Source organism: Apus apus, chromosome 9 (genome assembly GCF_020740795.1).
Source record: "Apus apus isolate bApuApu2 chromosome 9, bApuApu2.pri.cur, whole genome shotgun sequence".
Classification (NCBI taxonomy): Eukaryota; Metazoa; Chordata; class Aves; order Apodiformes; family Apodidae; genus Apus; species Apus apus.
This window is the reverse complement of record NC_067290.1, coordinates 13655833-13673624: the sequence shown is the minus strand read 5'-3', so window position 1 is coordinate 13673624 and position 17792 is coordinate 13655833. Positions and strand designations below refer to the sequence as shown.

Sequence of the window (17792 nt, the reverse complement as noted above, 5' to 3'; positions counted from 1 at the left end):
ACTGCAAAGACAAAAGAAAAGGTACTAGTTGCTTATAAATATTATAAATTGGAGTTTTAGCCTGGGCACAGTCTCCTGTTTGGTTGTTGCATGAGTTTGCTCTGGAAGAAAGTTTAGTGTAGGGTAGGGGTGAATGAGTGGGTGTGGAGCTGCTTTTGAGAGTAGTGCAGCTTTATTTTGGCTTAGTTATGCAGGGAAGCATAGCCAAGTTGTAAAGAATGCTCACAAGTCTTTTAAAAACAGGTATGGAGTATAGTCTAGAAGTAAACATCTTTTTGAGATAGATTTCCATGTTCCATGTTGAAGCTGAGCCCAAAGGAGCCGTCATTCTCAAGGAAAGCCTGACTTTTTCCTCCAGCTTCCTCCTTTTTCTGTAACATCAAAGGTTTTTGTAGCACATGTTGAGGCAAGAACTTATTTGGACATTAACTGTTAGCACTTGGATTTTTGCTGTCTTCATTTTGCTTACTTATTTGCAGAGGCGTGGTGCAGATGGAAGATTTTTTTGTGGTGCAGATCCAGGGTCAGCATGATGTCCACTGTTTCTTCAATGAGTCAGGGTACAGAGGTGATCAAGCAATCACATGAGTCACCTTGTTTGAGTTGGGGTATTTTGAATAGGAAACATGAGGCAGCTCAGTGTTTTCACTTCCCTTCACTCACTGAAAAGCTGAACTCTCTGTTTCATCTTCATCTGAAAGCGGGTATTAGACTGATATAAAACTTAGGAGGGGAAAAAAACAGCTCTGAAAAATTTACATGTATTCCAGTTTTCTCCCTCACGCCGATTTTGAAGAGTGCAACTCCCTCTCCTGCTCTTTTCCCCATTTCTCCTCTGCAGAAGCTGTCCTTTTCAAGTGCTGGTGCTGGAGAGCTGAAAGCATGAATCACTCTGAGCACGTCCCCAGCCCCGTGGGTTGCCCTAAGCCATAAGCCCTGATGCATTATACCAGTTTGCCAGAAACAGCCAGTAGATTTTTTTTCTTTTCAGTAACTGAATTTTGTCGCAGTAACTGACATTCTAATGAATGAACTTGTAATTAACATCAATGAAAATGTAACTCAGTTGTTATTTAAATAATGCAGTAAGCTCAGTAGCAGCACATGTGGGGGTTTGTACCATCATGTAGTGAAGACAGTGTGGAAAGTTAAAGATACAACAGTAAAAATCATTGAAAGCTGACAATTTAGGAGGCTGTGAGAAATACTTAGTATTCATTGTAGTCATGAACGTTGTAGAGTTCATAGATGCAGGAAATTAATAAGCTCCTTGGGATGTTGTTCTCTGAGGTGTGGCGCGATGGATTTGTTTGGCTGAAGCAAAGAAAAGCTTCTAATCCTGAAAGAAGCTGGGTATGTGGACCTGGGGTGGCTATTGTGTGGGGAAGAGCAAGAGTTCTTGTTTGCTCTTTGTTTTTGTGAAGAGTTTGACAGAATGAGTCCTGTGTAGGCAAGCGTTTTTTATTTTATTTTTCCCTACATTCTTTAGATCTCAGAAGTGCTCACTTTCACCCTGAAGTGCCAGTAAGTGGGCCTTGTGGGGCAGGAATTTTAACCGTGGAAGAGATTTGCTGCAACAGTGTGTCATAGGTCAGTAGAATAAACTGCCAAGTCTTTTTTGCTAAAGCATTTGATTTGCTTGGTCCCAAACTCCTTTGTGGAAATCTCTGATCCAACTAGTTAATGTTTGTAAGAGAAAATTTTGTTTCTGAAGCATCTGAATGTTTTCTAGGTGCTTATTCTTTCTTTCATCTTTTGTTTCTCTGATCCTTAGAACAACATTGCAGTGATTGCTTTTCCCGCTCCCTTCTCCCCTCTTTTGTGTGTACCACAGGGTACAAGGTGTTGTGAGCCTAACACCCATTCCTTCTTGAAGTTTTTCTTATAAAATGTACAGTTTTCGGGCATGTTACTTCTTTAATTATACACTATATAATGTTTGTGTGGTCACAAAATTGAATAGTGCTAAAAATCTTTTTCTTGTAGGAAGAAGATTCTGACGTTCCCACTTCTTGATCCAAACAAAACTAAGGATGAAATGTTGCTATTTCCCAAGCAATAGTCATTCTTAAAAAAAAAAAAAAGTGACTAGTACCACATGTTGCACATGCAGAAGGTAATTTTTGAAATCCTATGGTCTGGAAAGAAAGACTGCCCAGAATATGCCTTGCTTAAGATTTCAGAATAAGATTTGAGCAAGATAACCACCTGATCACATGCTGCAAACACAACAGGTAAGGGAGGAGTGCAAACATGCTGCTTTGGGATGTTCTGGCCTTCAGCACTGCATTGCTCAGCATGGCTGCAAGAGCACTGGGGTTTGAAACTCAAGTGCCTTGTTAGTAATACCAGGTCAAAAGCTGCCATGTGGGCAGGGTTTACCCTTCCAGTTTGTGAATGCATCTTTCTGACCTGCTTGGTACAAGCTTGTTCTTTGTGGGGTTCTCTACAAGTTACAGAATCACAGAATCTTAGGGGTTGGAAGGAACCTCGAAAGACCATCTAGTCCAACCCCCCTGCCAGAGCAGGATCACCCAGAGCACATCACACAGGAACATGTCCAGGCAGGTTTTGAATGTCTCCAGCGAAGGAGGCTCAAAGTTGGTCCTCTTTCTCCTTTGGAAACTGTTGCTCCAGTATAAAGGCTGGTTGACTGGGTGCCTGATCTTCCTTGCCCCAGCAGCACTGTTTTTCTCTCCTTCACATTTTAATAGCTTGCATTTAAGAGAACTGCAAGTTACAATCTTCTTTTGCTTGGAAGGTGAGTTGTAGTTCACTGCCACCATAACCTTACAGAGGCTCATTGGTGTCTTTACCTTTGCTTTCTTGCCTTGAGCACTTAGATGTTGAAAAAATAACGTGTCATCCCACAGTATAGCCTCCTTTACCTTCAGTCCAAGAATTAAAATTAATATGACTCTGGGAATTGGTGGATACTTCTTAAAGTGCAAGATGCCATTTTTCTGTGGAAAAGAAATAGCTCGCACAGATAATCTACAGCATATAGCTATGAAATAAGTTCTGCAAAATTAAAATTCAGGTGGGGGATATGCAGATTGCCTTATTTGAATATTTAAATCTTCTGTAGCTTTTTGATGACTGCTTTATCATTGTTTTCCATATATATGCAATGATGCTCATTTACAGCCTTCCCCAATCAGTTATACAGCAAATACCACTGCTATAAATAAAATGTCATTTGCAGGAGACAGAGTTTTGTAAGTTAAATGAGGAAGAAATGTTTCCTTTGAAGAAATGTTAGCCATGATCATTTGGTCAAGATTTTCTCTACAGGATTATTAAAAGGAGTTGTTGAGACGCACGTTTTTCCATTCCTCTTTCCTGATACTAGTTAAGGAGTACTTTTTTTTTTTTCTTCTTTTTTTCTTTTTTGGGATGGTGTTTCAGGAAGATTGACTGAGCCACAACATGCAACAATCCTGAGATGTTTTTTCACTTTTAGGCAATGTCGTGGATGGCTCTCAGGAAGGAGCAGTGCTGCTTGTCACCACCCTCCTCCCTGCCGTGGCTGCTGCCCTAAGCCTGCAGGCAGCTGTAGCTTCTCTTTAACAGAAAACTAATCACACTCTTGTTTTTTCGTCTTTTTGTTTTCTTGGTTAGATCATGCCTTGGCTTTTACTTCTGTGCCATCTACTAAATAATTCAGTTATTTCTGTCTAGTTACTCAATATTGCTGGCTGTTCTGTTAGCATTTGAGCAGTGTCAGTGAACTCATATTTGTCACCACTGGGGAAATACATTTATTTTTGCTGTTACAATCTGAAGCACCATTAGTATCTGAGAGATACACCACTTCACCTGGTCTAGTGGGAGGTGTCCCAGCCCATGCAGGGGGGCTGAAACTAGATGGTCTTTAAGGTCCCTTACAACTGAAACCGTTCTGAGTGATTCTATGATTCTGTGGCTCATCAGCTCATACAGCCATACATGGGACTACAGCTTTGGATCCTGGTTCCACCCTGGGCTTTCCTGCACTTGCAGAGGAATCATGTAACCTTGTCTGCAGATTTATCATTTCATATGGAAGTGATGGGTCTTGCACTGGGCTGGTGAATCTTGTTGAATCAGTTTTAAAATAATTTAGATTAGATTAACTCAAGGTAATTACACTCAAGACTTCCTACTTCTTCAGGGATTGTGACATTTCAGCAGCAGCACTATCTTTGGAAGATACAACACAGGTAAGAATTTGTCTCCCAGCACTGTAGTTGTTTAAGAGTGCAGAGGAAACCTATAAAATAGGCTGAGGATCAAAGTCATGATCTGACTGCCAAACTCCAAGTGCAGAGGGCTTTTTTTGAACAGTTGGTGGAGATTAGGATGTAGGATAATGTGCCCCCGACACTTTTTGTTAAGGAATCTTTAAATATGCATTGTAGGAAGCTGAATTTTTGACTTTAAGTGGAAATTTTTACACAAATAGTTTAGAGTTTAATAAAAATGGTATTAGAAGTTCTTACAGTCACATTTGGAGACTTCAGCAAAGGGACATAGCCTTTGAGATGCATTCTCCTTTGACTCCCATGCATGGTAGAATCATGGGGTTTATTTTGCCTTCCCCTTTGTTTCAAGATGGTAATTCACAGCCATGTTTTTGCTTTTTAAATAGGGAATGCCTGGGAGTAGGAAATCACTGTAGTCCTGTCAAAGTCTAACATTTGGATGGTATACAGGGACCATGCATTGCATTGATGCCTGGGCTGATCTAGGGGAAGGAGAAGAGGAAGTGTCCTTCTGTAAGGAAGAGGTGAAACCTGCTACTGTTTAATTGTCCATGCTTCTGATGTTTCTGTACTGTGCTAGCAGTGGACTTTGTGAAGATTGGGTCAGTCACAGGCTGCAGGGGGAGAAGGGGAGTCTCCTCACTGCTCGTGGCCCCAGGCTGACAGTGCAGGGAACCATGAGCTCTCCTTGCAGTGAGCTGTTAGCAGGGGAAGGTGATACCTTCACGTTCCCCTGCTACAAACATCTGCTCCATTCTGAGCTGTTGATCCTCGTTCTCTTTGTGTAGTACCACCCTGAAATCAGTGACACTGCACATAAGGCAATGTGTGCTTTGCTGGGCCCAGGGAGGAGCAGCAGTGGCTGGAAGGAACAGTGGATATGCAGCCCCAGCTCACAGCCTGTCCTGCACTGCAAGGCAGGAGGGGAGCCTGCACGGTGGGGGTCCAAGGAGCAGGTGGGGAGAGGTGAGCTCAGAGCAGGGCTGTTGCAGGTGCTGTGATAGTGCTGGCACCTCTTGTCTGCAGAGCTGCTTGGTAACACTCCGGTAGCTCTGTGGTGATGAGCCTTTCACAGCAATCAAACAGTGAAATTAAGCTATGAAAATCAAAACATGAGGCATAGAAGCTCCAAAGCAATGCTGTACTCTGAAATGTGGTTTTGTGAAGAAAATGAGACAACAGGCCTGGACTCCCAACTCTTGAAAGTCTGTAGCCTCATTTACTCTTTGGTTTCATGTGAAATGAAAAATTGCTTATTAGTTTTTCTGAAAGTGAAGCACTGCTGGTCTTGATGAAGTGGCTTTGTAGAGTGTGTTAAATGAGTGTTGGGTGTGATGGTCAATTTTAAAAACCCTTCCATTTATCACTTCCCTGATATATTAGCTCCAGCACTTCAATTCACTTGGTAAGTTGAAGTTTATGTCTTGATAGTAGGTAGCCCAGAGTCCTTGCTAGGGAAGATGACACTTTCACTTGCCAAAGACAACTTCTGCAGCCATAGGCTTACCCCATTTTATTTCCCTGTTCTGGGATTTGTGCTGGCTACTCAGGAGTCAGTTCATTTCTTCATAAGAAAAATTCTGAGTTCTAAATCTTAGCTTATTCTGTATCGTGTACTATTTCAATGACATGACAAAGGAAGGAAACAAACAGGAGTATGCTTTTACATATTCAAAGCATTTAACATGGTTGATTTTGTTTTAAAAGTAGTCTTTGCAAAGTACCTTCCTTCCCTCTCCACTTCTCCTATAATTGTTGTATTGTCTCCAGGGGTGACATCCCTTAGGTTGTTCTCTGGAACAGGAGTTCAATTTCAAAAAAGGATTTGGAGGATGGTGCAAGTTGTTGTTTTTTTTCTTTGCTGAGCCAAGCTGAGTGTCCCACTCAGATTTTATTTAGAGACTTTCCTGTAACGCATGCACAGAATATGAGTTGGCAGGAGGACTTGTTTGACCAAGCCTCTTAGCCATATTCTGAAGGTATTTATTGTAACTTTGCTAAGACTGCATTGGCCGTCATACTGACTGACATCCCTCTTACATTGAAATTAGTTCATAAGTGTGGTGTTCTAACAGATTATTTTTTTGCAGATTTCTCCAGCAGTTTTCATGTTTCTGGCACTGACAGATGAATTTGTATATCTAATTGCCCGAAGTATTAGTGCAATGAATGTAATTTTTTGCTTTAAAACACCTTTCTCTCAGAGTGATCAAATGAGTATTGGATCCTTAATTCTGTTCATCCATTGGTGCTTTGTCTTCTGCCACTTAGCAGTGGAAGGGCTCTTCCTTGAGACCATGGAAAGAGCATGATTTTCTTTTTTCTTTTGGAGCTAATAGTTGTTAAGTGCTTAAGCAGTTAGCTTTGCCACCTGTAGCTCTCTCCACAGGTTGCTCTCTAGGGCTCTGTACTGCAGATCTCAAATCTTGGCATTGCCTCAGAGTTGTCACTTGAACAGCATCTGAGCAAGTTGTGTTCGTTTATATTTCAAGCCAGAAGCACGAGACTTGTAGTGACTGTCAAAAAGTTTAGTCATTTCACTTAAAATGTTTAAACCAGGATCCTGTACTGATTTATGTGATGTAGTTACTGTGGGGAAGCTGAGAAACCAGACATTTCCTAGTGCTGTTTGTGGTGGTGTGCATTCACTTCAAGGCTACTCAAACAAAGTTTAAAGGGTCGGGTAATCTGGGCACTGGTGCCTTCCTGCTGGCAGTTAAACTGTGGCTTTGCATTCAGTTGGGCAGCCATCTGTGTCATGTCATTCTGTTGGGGGGGGAGTTCCATACTTCAGAACTACAGGTGGGAGTAATTTTCTTTCCATTTGAGTGCTCTATTTTGTCTCATCATTAATACTGTATGGTACTGGCAGAATATTTAGTTGTTCATGGTGCCAAAGGATAAGAAGTTGCCAAGCTGTTGTCTGGGACTTGGGAGCAGGAGGAATTTCACATTCTTCCTTCATCTTAGCCAACTTGTAACTTTTAGCAATTGTATTTTTGCTATAGGATACGTAATAAGAAGTTGACAACGAAAGTTCAGGCTGGTTTCTTTCCTTGATCAATAACCCCCAATATTCTTGTAGTCTGTACACTGTAGGAAGTAGAGAAGGCAGAATAATGCTGCAGAAATGCAGAATGATTCCATTTAAAAACCGAATATGAATGACTTGGCAAAAACCCCCACTATCTTAAATGCTGGAGAATCAAACTAAGCAATTCTTAATTGCATCTTATTGTAACTAGTTGTAAGTAGAAAGGGACTTTTTAGGACACTCTGTGTGTTGTTCCCATGTCAAGTGAATGCTCTGGCTGTCCAGTGGCATCTGAATTAGCTGGGAACTGAGCTGTGACTTTTACATTTTCACCTGCACTTAAGGTAGTAGTCTCATGGAAATTGCTTTACCAGCTGGGTACTGCAGCACAGGTTGTAAAGACAGATCTCATTATTTGTTGAGCTGGACCTGAGTGTTTCAACATTTATTAACGGGGCTTTCCAGTTTTTAGTGTGTTACATGTATAACCAGGCATATCCAGGCAAAAAGTCACATCCTGCAAGCAACTGGACTTCAGGCAGTTGGGATTAAAAAACCTGTGTAAATTGACCTAACCTAAATGAAGGAATAAAAACACAAAATATTGTATCAGCAGAATTGTGTTTAATAGGTTATTGTTTGTTTTTTTTGTCTGTTGTAATAGTTGTAATAAAAGGTTGAGTTAAAGGCATGAGCACTTGTCCCTTTTTGTGATGAAAGGGACTCTCCTTTTCTGTGCTAAGTATTTGTATGCTAATAAAAATGCACATTCACAGATAACATTTCCACGTGTTCAAGGCAGAAGGAGTTGCCTGGCTGTAACCTTTCAGTCTGCTGCGAGGTCTTTGTCTGTGTAATGCCAGCAACTGACTGTATTTAACCTGACATGAGGGGCTGCGACTGAAGTTCAGTAGCGAGGCAAGCAGTGCTTGCCCCGCCTGTCTGCCGGGACGGCAGGGACCGGACCCTGCTCCTGTCGGTGGGGCAGGCTCTGGGGTGCTGCAGAGGTCCTCTGCTAGCGGCAGGGTACGGGCTCTGCTGGAGGGATGGGCAGTGCAGCTGGGGTCTGCTTTGTGTGTTCTTTAAATGCAGTTCTCTTGAGGAGCCTCAGAGTTGCTGTTGCAGTGTGAGGGATGAACAAGTCTTCTGCAAAAATAGACTGAAAGGAGGTAGCAGGGAAATGGAAGGGTGGAATGTCTAGAAGTACCAGTCAGTGAGCAGAGATTGCAGTGCAGGTGTGATAGAGGAATATAGTAAGTTTTAATAATTAATCTATCTCTTCTGATAGTAGTTCCTATTTGCATATATATACATGTATAATCTTCATATTCAATAGGTTTTGTTCTCAGAGGCCATGCAGAAGCTATTCAGATAAGAACACTCAAGCGTGCTTTTGACAGGCAAAAAGATGAAAGGGATTGCAGGAATCCTGTGCCATGTCTCCAGGAAGCTTCCTTTGCAAAGAGCAGGAGCTGAGTGTTGAGACGAATGCAATTTTTGTCCTTGCAAGGACAAAGTCCAAATAAGTTGCCAAGAGTAGAGACTTGGTAGAGAGAGATGAGAGCGGTTGAAACTTAAGAAGTTTTGACTGCTTTTGATGAAGTAACAATTTCTCATGAAAGATGGCTGGGTTGTTGGTTACTGCTGTTGTCCTCGGACAGAAGGTAACTACCTAAGGTGAAGTCTGCAGCCAGAGCTGCTGAAGAAGGGTTGTCATCAGGACAGTGGCCCTGTGGCCTCTTGCAAAAAAGCAAATTTTATGGTTCAACTGTAAGACAGGTTAGAGGGGTGACAGCTAAGGGTGGTAAACTCAGACTTGGTTTGGTTACAACTGGTCTAGCAGCTGCCAAAAATATGGAAATATAGCTGTCCTAGCTATTTTTTTAATATACCAATAATACAGGAAGGTTTTGCTTTTGTTTTGGAGTACCCCAATATGCTATCAAGATGGCCTAATAAAAATATTGGTAATCATACCTACAAAAAAGGGTGATTCAATAATCTGTTTATCTTTGATAAATCCTCACAGAAGCAAGCAAATAAGCTTCTGTTTACAGACCCTCTGTTACATAGGCGTGTGTAAAAACAATACTTCTAACGACTGCAAGTCAGCCAGAGGTTTCTATTCTCCATGTTGGATGGGAGATTAAGAAAATTGCTTACTAGGTATCGTACTTTTTGTGCTTAAAATTCAAACTAATGGTACTCCAGACTATTGTAATAAGAAGCTCACCAGTATACCTGTAGTGGATTTAATAAAAATGTTTGAGGAATCAAGCACTACACATTGTAAGTAGACATGAATTAAAATTTGCTTTAGCTTATTATGCTGGGTTCTGTTTCTGCTATAGATACTTAATTTTCTAAGATTAATTCTACTGGAATTTTTAAAACTTCAACTTGTCATTCTAGCTGGTCCTTTCCATTTTTCTGTTTTCCTATCAGCAGGGGTTCACAGAGACTCAGTCATGCCCTGTGGAGGCTCTTTGTCTTTGGAGAGGGTGTAAATGTGTTTTCCAAAGGGCTGATGTTCTCCGCCTGGCTTATCTCCTAAAGGACCCTTTGCAACTGCATCTCAGCTAGCTTAGATCTGCTTATATGTTGATAATGTGTAAGGCCTGCAGACGCAGTCACATTCAAGTCTTGCTTTGTGCCGTGACCCCCTGGAGCCACTGTCTCATCTTTGTAGAAGAGGCAGCTGATGCCTATATTCATGATTAGCCGTATGGCTGCTAGATTAGGGAAAAGGTTAAAAGAAGAGCTTGAAGTTGTCTTTTGCAGGCTATGGAAACCCTGTGTTTCTGCAGTAATAATAAAAGCAGAGGGCAAGTGAGTGGAGCTGGTGGCAGGTTGTAGCTGCGGTTGCGTGTGGCAGCGCGGGGAGTGAGGCCTGGGGGTCTGTGCCCCACGTGTCGGGCTCCGGCCACGGCAGCGCCAGGATTGGGCTCGCTGGTGTGTAGTGTTGGTGCAGTTTTCTCTCTCTGAAGGAAAATTCGCTCCTTCCAGTTCATTTTGTCGTAAGAGTTCTTGGTCTTAACTGCAGAAGAGCTTTAATACTGCCTCTGTGTGTTAGCCAGATGAGATGGGAATGCTGACTGAAAGGGTCACTGCGTTAGCACCTTGGAGGAAGTGAGGAGGGACTGGTGGATTCCTTTGTAACTGTGCTCTAGGAAAAGGTGGCTGCTGCTGCTGGATGCTCCTCTGTACCTGTTTTGCACTTTGCATTGTTCTTTCTGAATGTTTTTCAGACAAAAGTTTGTAGTAGAGAGGTGCTTTTGTCCTGAATGGTTTTTCTTTCTGAAATGCCAACAAGACTCTCCACTGCAAACACTGGATGTTGTGCTGAACTTAGATGATGTGCTGAACAGGGTGTTGTTTGTGGCATAGCTGAGAGTTCCACAAAAACTGATTAGTTACAAGAGGTCATTAGATTAATTGCATGTGCCATCTCCCCTCATAGGAAACTTGTAATTAGTATTTCCTTGAAGTGAAAAAGCACAGATAATGCGTGAATGGACATAAGGACCAGGAGGACGTTTCCCTCCTCTCCTCCTGCCTCCAGGGTATGGTACAAGAATAGCAAAAAGAACCTTTTCCTCTCTTTGGTGTTAGCAGTAGATTTATCTTGCTATTCAGTGCCAGAGTCTCTTCCCTGCTCTGACAGGTCTCTGCAACAGGTTTTCTGCCTGCCTGTGCAGAGTGAAGCTCTATATGGTACACACAGGATTTTGAAATAGATTTTACTGGATGCCTTTGCATGAAGGAATTTGCTGAAACCCGATCCTTTGTAGCTTCTTTCCCAGTCCATAGGGGTGTCTCATGTCCCCATTGTCTCACACGCCTTTGTTTTAAAATAATATTAAGCCTCAGACACCAGCTGATTTACTTTAATTCAACATCCAACTTCTGTTTGATTTCTTTTCATATTCAAGTGAGCCATCTGGCTTTAATGAACTGTAACTGTTTTTAATGCTGCCTCCAGTTGCTAACATCTGAATATTTCATGTGCTGAAAGGAGGTTTGAAATGCAGAAGTGAGACTGAAGAGTCCAAAGTATTTCTAAATCAGCTCTGTTCCAGCAGCACTTGTGCTCCCTTCCCTCGAGATTTCTCAAAAGATAATCTTTGGGGTGCCAGACTGTAAGCATCAGCCATGGCGGGTGCTAATTATAAGTATTCTCAATTTTGTGTACATAAAACACCAGAGCTACTTATGAAATCCTGAATAACTACCCAACTTGACTTGGACAGAATATCAATCAATTTCAACAGGAGCTGCCAGTATTTGGCATCTTTTAAAAAACCAGCTCCTTTGGTTCTTGGTTTTGGGTTGTATTTTGGGAGGGGGGGCAGGGGAGAGAGGAGAATTGTCTTAAATATTTGTGTTGCAAGAAAAGGTGAAGTTAGTTTTACATCACTTAGTTCAGTTAGGTTAATTGAGAGCTGGATCCTGTAAGCTGAAAATATCTTAATTGCAATGAAGTTCTCAGGGTACTTTGCCAGGGCTACGCTATTAGAAACCGGTGGCATAGCCCCAGACTCCTTGGCCTACATGCTTCACTCAGAGTTTTTCATAGCATTGCCTTTGCTTTGGCTTAGCAGTGTGACAGCTGATAGATTCACAATAGGCCATTACCAAGAAATACTTTGATTAACGATTAGGAAGTATTTTGTTGGTTAGTTCTTCACTGCGAGCCAAGCACCATGCAGGTTGCCAGTGACATCATCTTCCAGCGTTAGTTCATAAAGGACAGAATTAATGGAAACTCAGCCTGTCAGTCTGTCAACAGGAGGAAAGTCTTCAGAAAGGGTAGGCTGGGAACGTGCTGTTGTGTTAGCTTACCCTGCGCTGCTTTGTCCTGAGGGCGTGGAGTTAGTGTGTTAAGGAAGCAATTGAGATGGATGGAAATGGTACCTGTGCTGCGTTTCTCAGTAACTTTCTCACAGAGGCAGAACCAAATGGGGAGTTAACTTGAGACCTTGTAGCAATACAATGACCAGAGTCTTTTCGAGTTGCAGAAGAGCAGGTGAAAAGTGGTGTAGCAGAAAGGGGCAGCTGAGTTCCCATCCAGATGCATTCCTGAAGCTATAATGAATAAGACCATGTTAATATCTAATACACGGTAGATTTTTGTAGCATTAAACTACCATTCAGTAGGAGCTCTTAGTGATACCTCCTGCTACTCTTAAAAAATTTTTGGTCTTCCTTCTAATGGAGATTTTTAAAGTTGACTATATATTTGATTGTACTTAAGAACTTCCTACATCACTGAGCACTGAGATATTTCTTGGATTCTGTTGAAGTTTGTTGTTTTATTTGTGTGTGAATGAAACTACTAATGTTGTGTACAGGAGATTTCAGCAGGCTTTTCAGTGCTTTGCTCTGCAGTTGCCTAAAACTGATAGCAAAAACTGTAGCTCAGTCTACAGTATAACTTTAGCACCTCACATTCAGCTGACATGTAGCTCAGTTTGGTTTCACTTGTGTGATATTTCCAGCTAGCAAGCCTGGATGCTCCACAGACATGCTCAGGACATTTGCAGCCTGCTACACAGTAGCAGTGTTTTGCAGTTAAGCCATACTCATCCTCCACAAAATGGAATTACTGTAATTTGGGAAGGTTTGGGTTTTCTTTTTCCTTTTTTTTTCTTTCCAAGTTCTCTGTGTCTAAATGGTGGAATCAGGTCTTGATTAGCCTGCTTTGCACAGGGGCCATGGGAGCCTAAAGATGCTGCTATCAGCAGGGAGAGTGACATGGCCTTTTCTGGTCCCAGCCACCCGTGTCCACCCAGGCCTTTGACAATCTGGAACTGAAAGACTTGGAAAGGTTAGGATGGGATTAGGGATGCATCCTTCTCTGTTTGCTCTGAGAGACAGCTGAGGAACTGGGCAGGCAACCTGGCAGAAGCAGGCACTCTCCCACCTGAACTTCCCTATAGTACAACTACTTTTTCAAAATACTTCAATTTTTAACAAGTAGACAGCTTTTCAAAGGAGAGAACATTGTTAGAATTTTTCAGACCAGGGGTAGTTCACGAGCCACTTATTTGAATGTCAAGATAAATGCAACTGTAGCCTTCATAAAGCTGCTTACAGTCTGACTGTTTGTTTGGGTTTTTTTCAGGTGTTTTTTTTTTTCAGGATCCCTTCTTGAATGTCCTGGCTGCCAGTAGAATTGGAGGCAGGAGTCAACTCATGACCAAACCGTGACAGCCCTGGATTCCCCTGCTTCTGGCTGCTCCGAGTAATCACTGGGCTCCTGTGGAGATGAATGTAGAACAGCAGTATGATGCAGGTAATAGTCTGGCTGAGCTCCCTGGCTAACGACTCTCAAAAAAACTTGGCAAGTGAGTTGAAATAAAGATGAGCACAGTGAATGTTTCACAGTGCATGTGTCTGATGCTGTGTACTGTGTACAGGGAGAAACTCAAATCTCAGTAACTGTGGGTTAGATTCTGGCTTATGCTTTTTATTGGTCTATTTCAAAGCAGAGTCTATCACTGCCTTAAAGGAGAATGAAATCTCACCCACCTTAGTAATTGTGTTTTTTCTTCTTCATGGTACCACTGTAGAGATGGGCTTGTGAAAAGCTCAGTGGCTTTAAAACTACTATTTTTAAGGCATTTGTCTGTTAAAGTGGTTAATGTTATCTTGTTCTGTCCTTGTGTTCATCTTGTTCGTAATATTTTGACAAGGTTGTGCTGCTGGTTTAAAAAGTCAGATAACTGAAGCTGTTTGCTGCCCTTGTAATCTGTCTTGTTTCTGTGACGTGCCTTGGTGTGCCTGCTTTGATAGGCTTGGGATATCAACTCCTAACCTGCTGCAGAGTGGTGTATTATGATAAACTAGCTCAGGTTTTGGTTCACCTTGAAATGCCAGATTGGGAAGAGTGTTGCTCTGGGATGGCTGGGGATAATAATGGCTTTCTGAAGCAGTTATGGGATTGTGCACTCTTAAGGAAGTAGGTCCCATCCATTTTTCTGACTTGCCTGCCATGGTTTGTTTCTTTTACTTGAGCAGGTCACTGCCTATAGTACAGTTGATATAATGTAAATTTTCATTTATAGCTATCAGTGTAAACAACTGGATTAGAACTTAGTTTGAGTATTACTTTCCTTTGGTACTTGTCCAACAAGCAACTGCTTTCATAGGATAATTCACTATTGGTAGTTTTTGTACTTTATTGAAGTCTAATTTCTGTCAGTGTTACTGAAGCAATGTTAAATGTTATTTTAATCTACAGTGCTTTTAGCAGAATGCTATAATCTGGTTTATGATGAAGAAATATGCTTTTTTGATTATTAATTATTGCAAATCAGTCAAGTTGTTGTCAACATTATATCTTTAAATAAGCAAGAAAGAGCTGCGTGCACAAGCATGCAGAATGTCTCCAGGCACTTGCGAATGCCGTTTCCTCTGCTAGTGGAACAACTTGTGTCTCATAATGTAAGAAAGAGAAAAGGCTTTCAGCAGCTGAGAACAGCAAAGAGATGTTTGGTCAGCAGTGGGGTGTTCACAAGCTAATAGCACATCCGTCTGTACTAAAACCTTTGTTGATGTTTTTCCATCTTCCTCAAAAAGTATCAGAGGTCACACAGTCCTTTCTATGTGCTTTTGAAATAGCTAGGAAGGGTTTGATACTGTCTTGAAATTACTCAACAGCTATTTTCCTGAGCATCCCTTTTGTGCCTGGTTTGAGTACAGGTGGCTGTGAAAGCAAATAGTAACTGAAGAGAGTTTTACTTGTGAGTTCAGAGGTGGTTCCCAGCAAATGCTTCCCATGTAAGCATGAGCACATTGCTGTTATTGTGCCCTCTGATACTGTTCATGAAGTGCTTTGAGTTAGACCAGTTCCAACCACTGCTGGATCATTCCCTTTATGTTCTTTGACTGATGTAATTTTTTCCACTTCATGATTTTTAGCAGTTTTTGGAGATTCCCCTCTGTCTTTTTCATTTTATATACCAGCTTTCTGCCTTCAAAAAACTCAGACAGTGGTCAGGGTTGTTGGTTGTGATGATCTCCTGCATTACAAGGGGAAAAGACAACTTTTATTCTTGTCACAGTCTTTCTCAGCTGCTGAAATCCCAACATGTCTTTATTTATTCATGGCCTTGCAGCTGGTATAGATGGAAAAGATTCACTGTTATTAAAATCAGATTGAAAAGTATCTAAGTTTCGGGGTGACAAACCTTTAGGTTAGCCTTAAATAAAGGTCTTGCAGCCTTCAGTGTGATGTACTTAAATGTCCAATATGACAGTCTTCAACTAAATCACATTAAAGATGCATGAAAATTGTTTGCAGTGAGAATTTAACTTGAATTCAAAGATCAAAACAGTCTGGTATCAACTGTTTCCATTCCAGGTATTTTTTAAGGGCTGATGTCCCTAATATTTCCCTATGTTCTTGTGTCCAAATGGTACAATTCAGTGTTACTTCCTTTCCTATGTGTATCAGGGAGCAGTAGGACAATGAAAGGTAAAAATCAGAAAGGAGGAGTTAGTGTTCACAATAATGTTAGTAGGCATGGTGATAAATGGAAAGCGATAATACCTACTTAGGAAACTTCTGTTATTCTTACATAGAATTTTCTCACCTCCATGTTCTCTGCAGAATCTCTGTAGGATACTTCTCAAATTTTACTGGAGAAAATCTTAGCTTGATTTGAAAGCTTCACTACAAGAACTAGTTGTGTGGTGAGGCTGCAGAGATGAGAATCACATCTGATTTCTTTCCCTGCCTTTGCCAAAATTGTGCTTTGCCACTGAGCTAATGTGTGGCTCTATTATTCCATGCAGCATTGGAATAATACATTGTTCTTTAGGACTAAATGTGGTTTAGTGAGTTGTCATCTGTCATATTAATTCACAATTTTTCTTACAGAAGTGAGTATTTCTGGTGTAAATACCGGAGGTTTTATTAAGTGGTTTGAACTCAGACTGATCAGGATGTTAAATAGAGACAAGGGGCCCCTCAGGAATCTAGCTTCATTAAACTGGTCCTCTACATATCCCAGGATCTGTTAACCCACGAGGATGGTGCTGTGCAATAGACTCTTGCAAAAAATACCAACAGACTAGATCAAAGGCTTGATTTAAACAGGCCCTGCTCTGCTGCAACTGTCCTGCCAATAAAACAAGAAAAGTGATTGGATTCTGTCTCTCAAAAATGTGCAGCTAGCATGAGCTTCACCAGAAAGATGGTGCTTTGCCACACTTCTGGACTGTTTCTGCAATTCAGATGTTGATGATGAAAAACAGATAATTGATTTCTGGGATTTTTCATGGTTTTATGTAGTCCCAATCTCATGCCACAATTAAAAAACTAACGTATTGCTCTCACTGTGAAACCTCATACAGCATTTTTGCTTGGAGCTTTATTCAATGAACTTTTCATGTTCCACATTGATTCAGTAAGTGCTGCACTAAATAACCTGGAATGCTGTGGCAAAGCCCTGGATGGGAAGCAGCAAATAGATTTGTTAAATCCTTCAGCTAAGGACAAACATCAGCTCTGTCAGCCTCCTAAAGGATGGAAAGCACCTGAACTCCCCAGCTCTGCACAGTCAGTGCAGAGGCTAATCACCTAGTCTCATTTAATTGTAATACCTTAGTAAAATATAAGTGCTAGCCGAGTTAAACTCATGAGTGGAAGGAACAGCCAAGGTCCTGGATGCATTTTTAAGTAAGTTTTTAGAAAACTCCCTCTGACTCGGCAGCACTCCCTAAACTAAAGCAGGAATGGCATTAAATTTGCAGTGAGTGTTGGACAGGAATTTGTTGGGTTTTTCCTTTTATTTTCTCTGTGAAAAATTAATAGCAAGAGGAGCTTGTGGGTGTGCTGGTGAGATTTAGGCACTGTACAGTACAAAGCGATCTGAGCCCTTCTCAGTGCAGCACAGGCCTAGAAGGAAACTGCTCTTTTAGATACTAAAAGAGGATGCAGAGACCATGGATTAGTGAAGTGACAAAGGACCTGTGGTAACTGATCCAGTTGGGAACTGGTTTTAACTGTAGTTAGAGGCAAAAGGGTAGGTAGAGCAGCATGCAAACTGACTTTCTCAGGAGCTCCTTGTAGCAATTAAGCGGCAACATAAGTTACTAATTGACCCTTTCAGTGTGTTAAGTGACCTGTGCCTCATTTAAGGAGCTTAACTGCCCCTTAGACAGTTATCTGATGATAACATGTTATTGAAGACTTGGTGCTGCGAGGAACTTGGTAAAGAGCACGGCTGGAAACCCTCAAGATCCATGTAGTATTCCCAGATCGAGCTACTTGGCTTTCAAAGTTGTTAAAAAGCACAGAGCAGTCAGGTTGCTTTATGTTTCTCTTCAAACAGGAATGCATTAGACACTGCAAGCAGTCCTTTTTACGTACAAAGTGGTTTTTGCAGTTGGATTAAAATGGGGTTGTTGCTGCAGTTGAACAGCTGGGTGCTTTTCAGTGGGCAAGGGTGAGCTGGCTTTGTTTTGGTGGGAGAAGAAATCAGATGAAGTCCACTCTTGTGACTGAC

General features: G+C 41.5%; 1 protein-coding gene across 1 annotated transcript in view; it reads left to right on the top strand.

Annotated features, from left to right (window-relative positions):
• The window catches only part of SFMBT1 (Scm like with four mbt domains 1), a 69575-nt gene that overhangs the window by 22129 nt on the left and 29654 nt on the right, over positions 1 to 17792 (top strand). Inside the window, exon 2 of the mRNA XM_051627627.1 lies at positions 13403 to 13573. Coding sequence (XP_051483587.1) covers positions 13546 to 13573 — 28 coding nt within the window. The 5' untranslated portion in view covers positions 13403 to 13545. The remainder of the gene's footprint in view (positions 1 to 13402; positions 13574 to 17792) is intronic.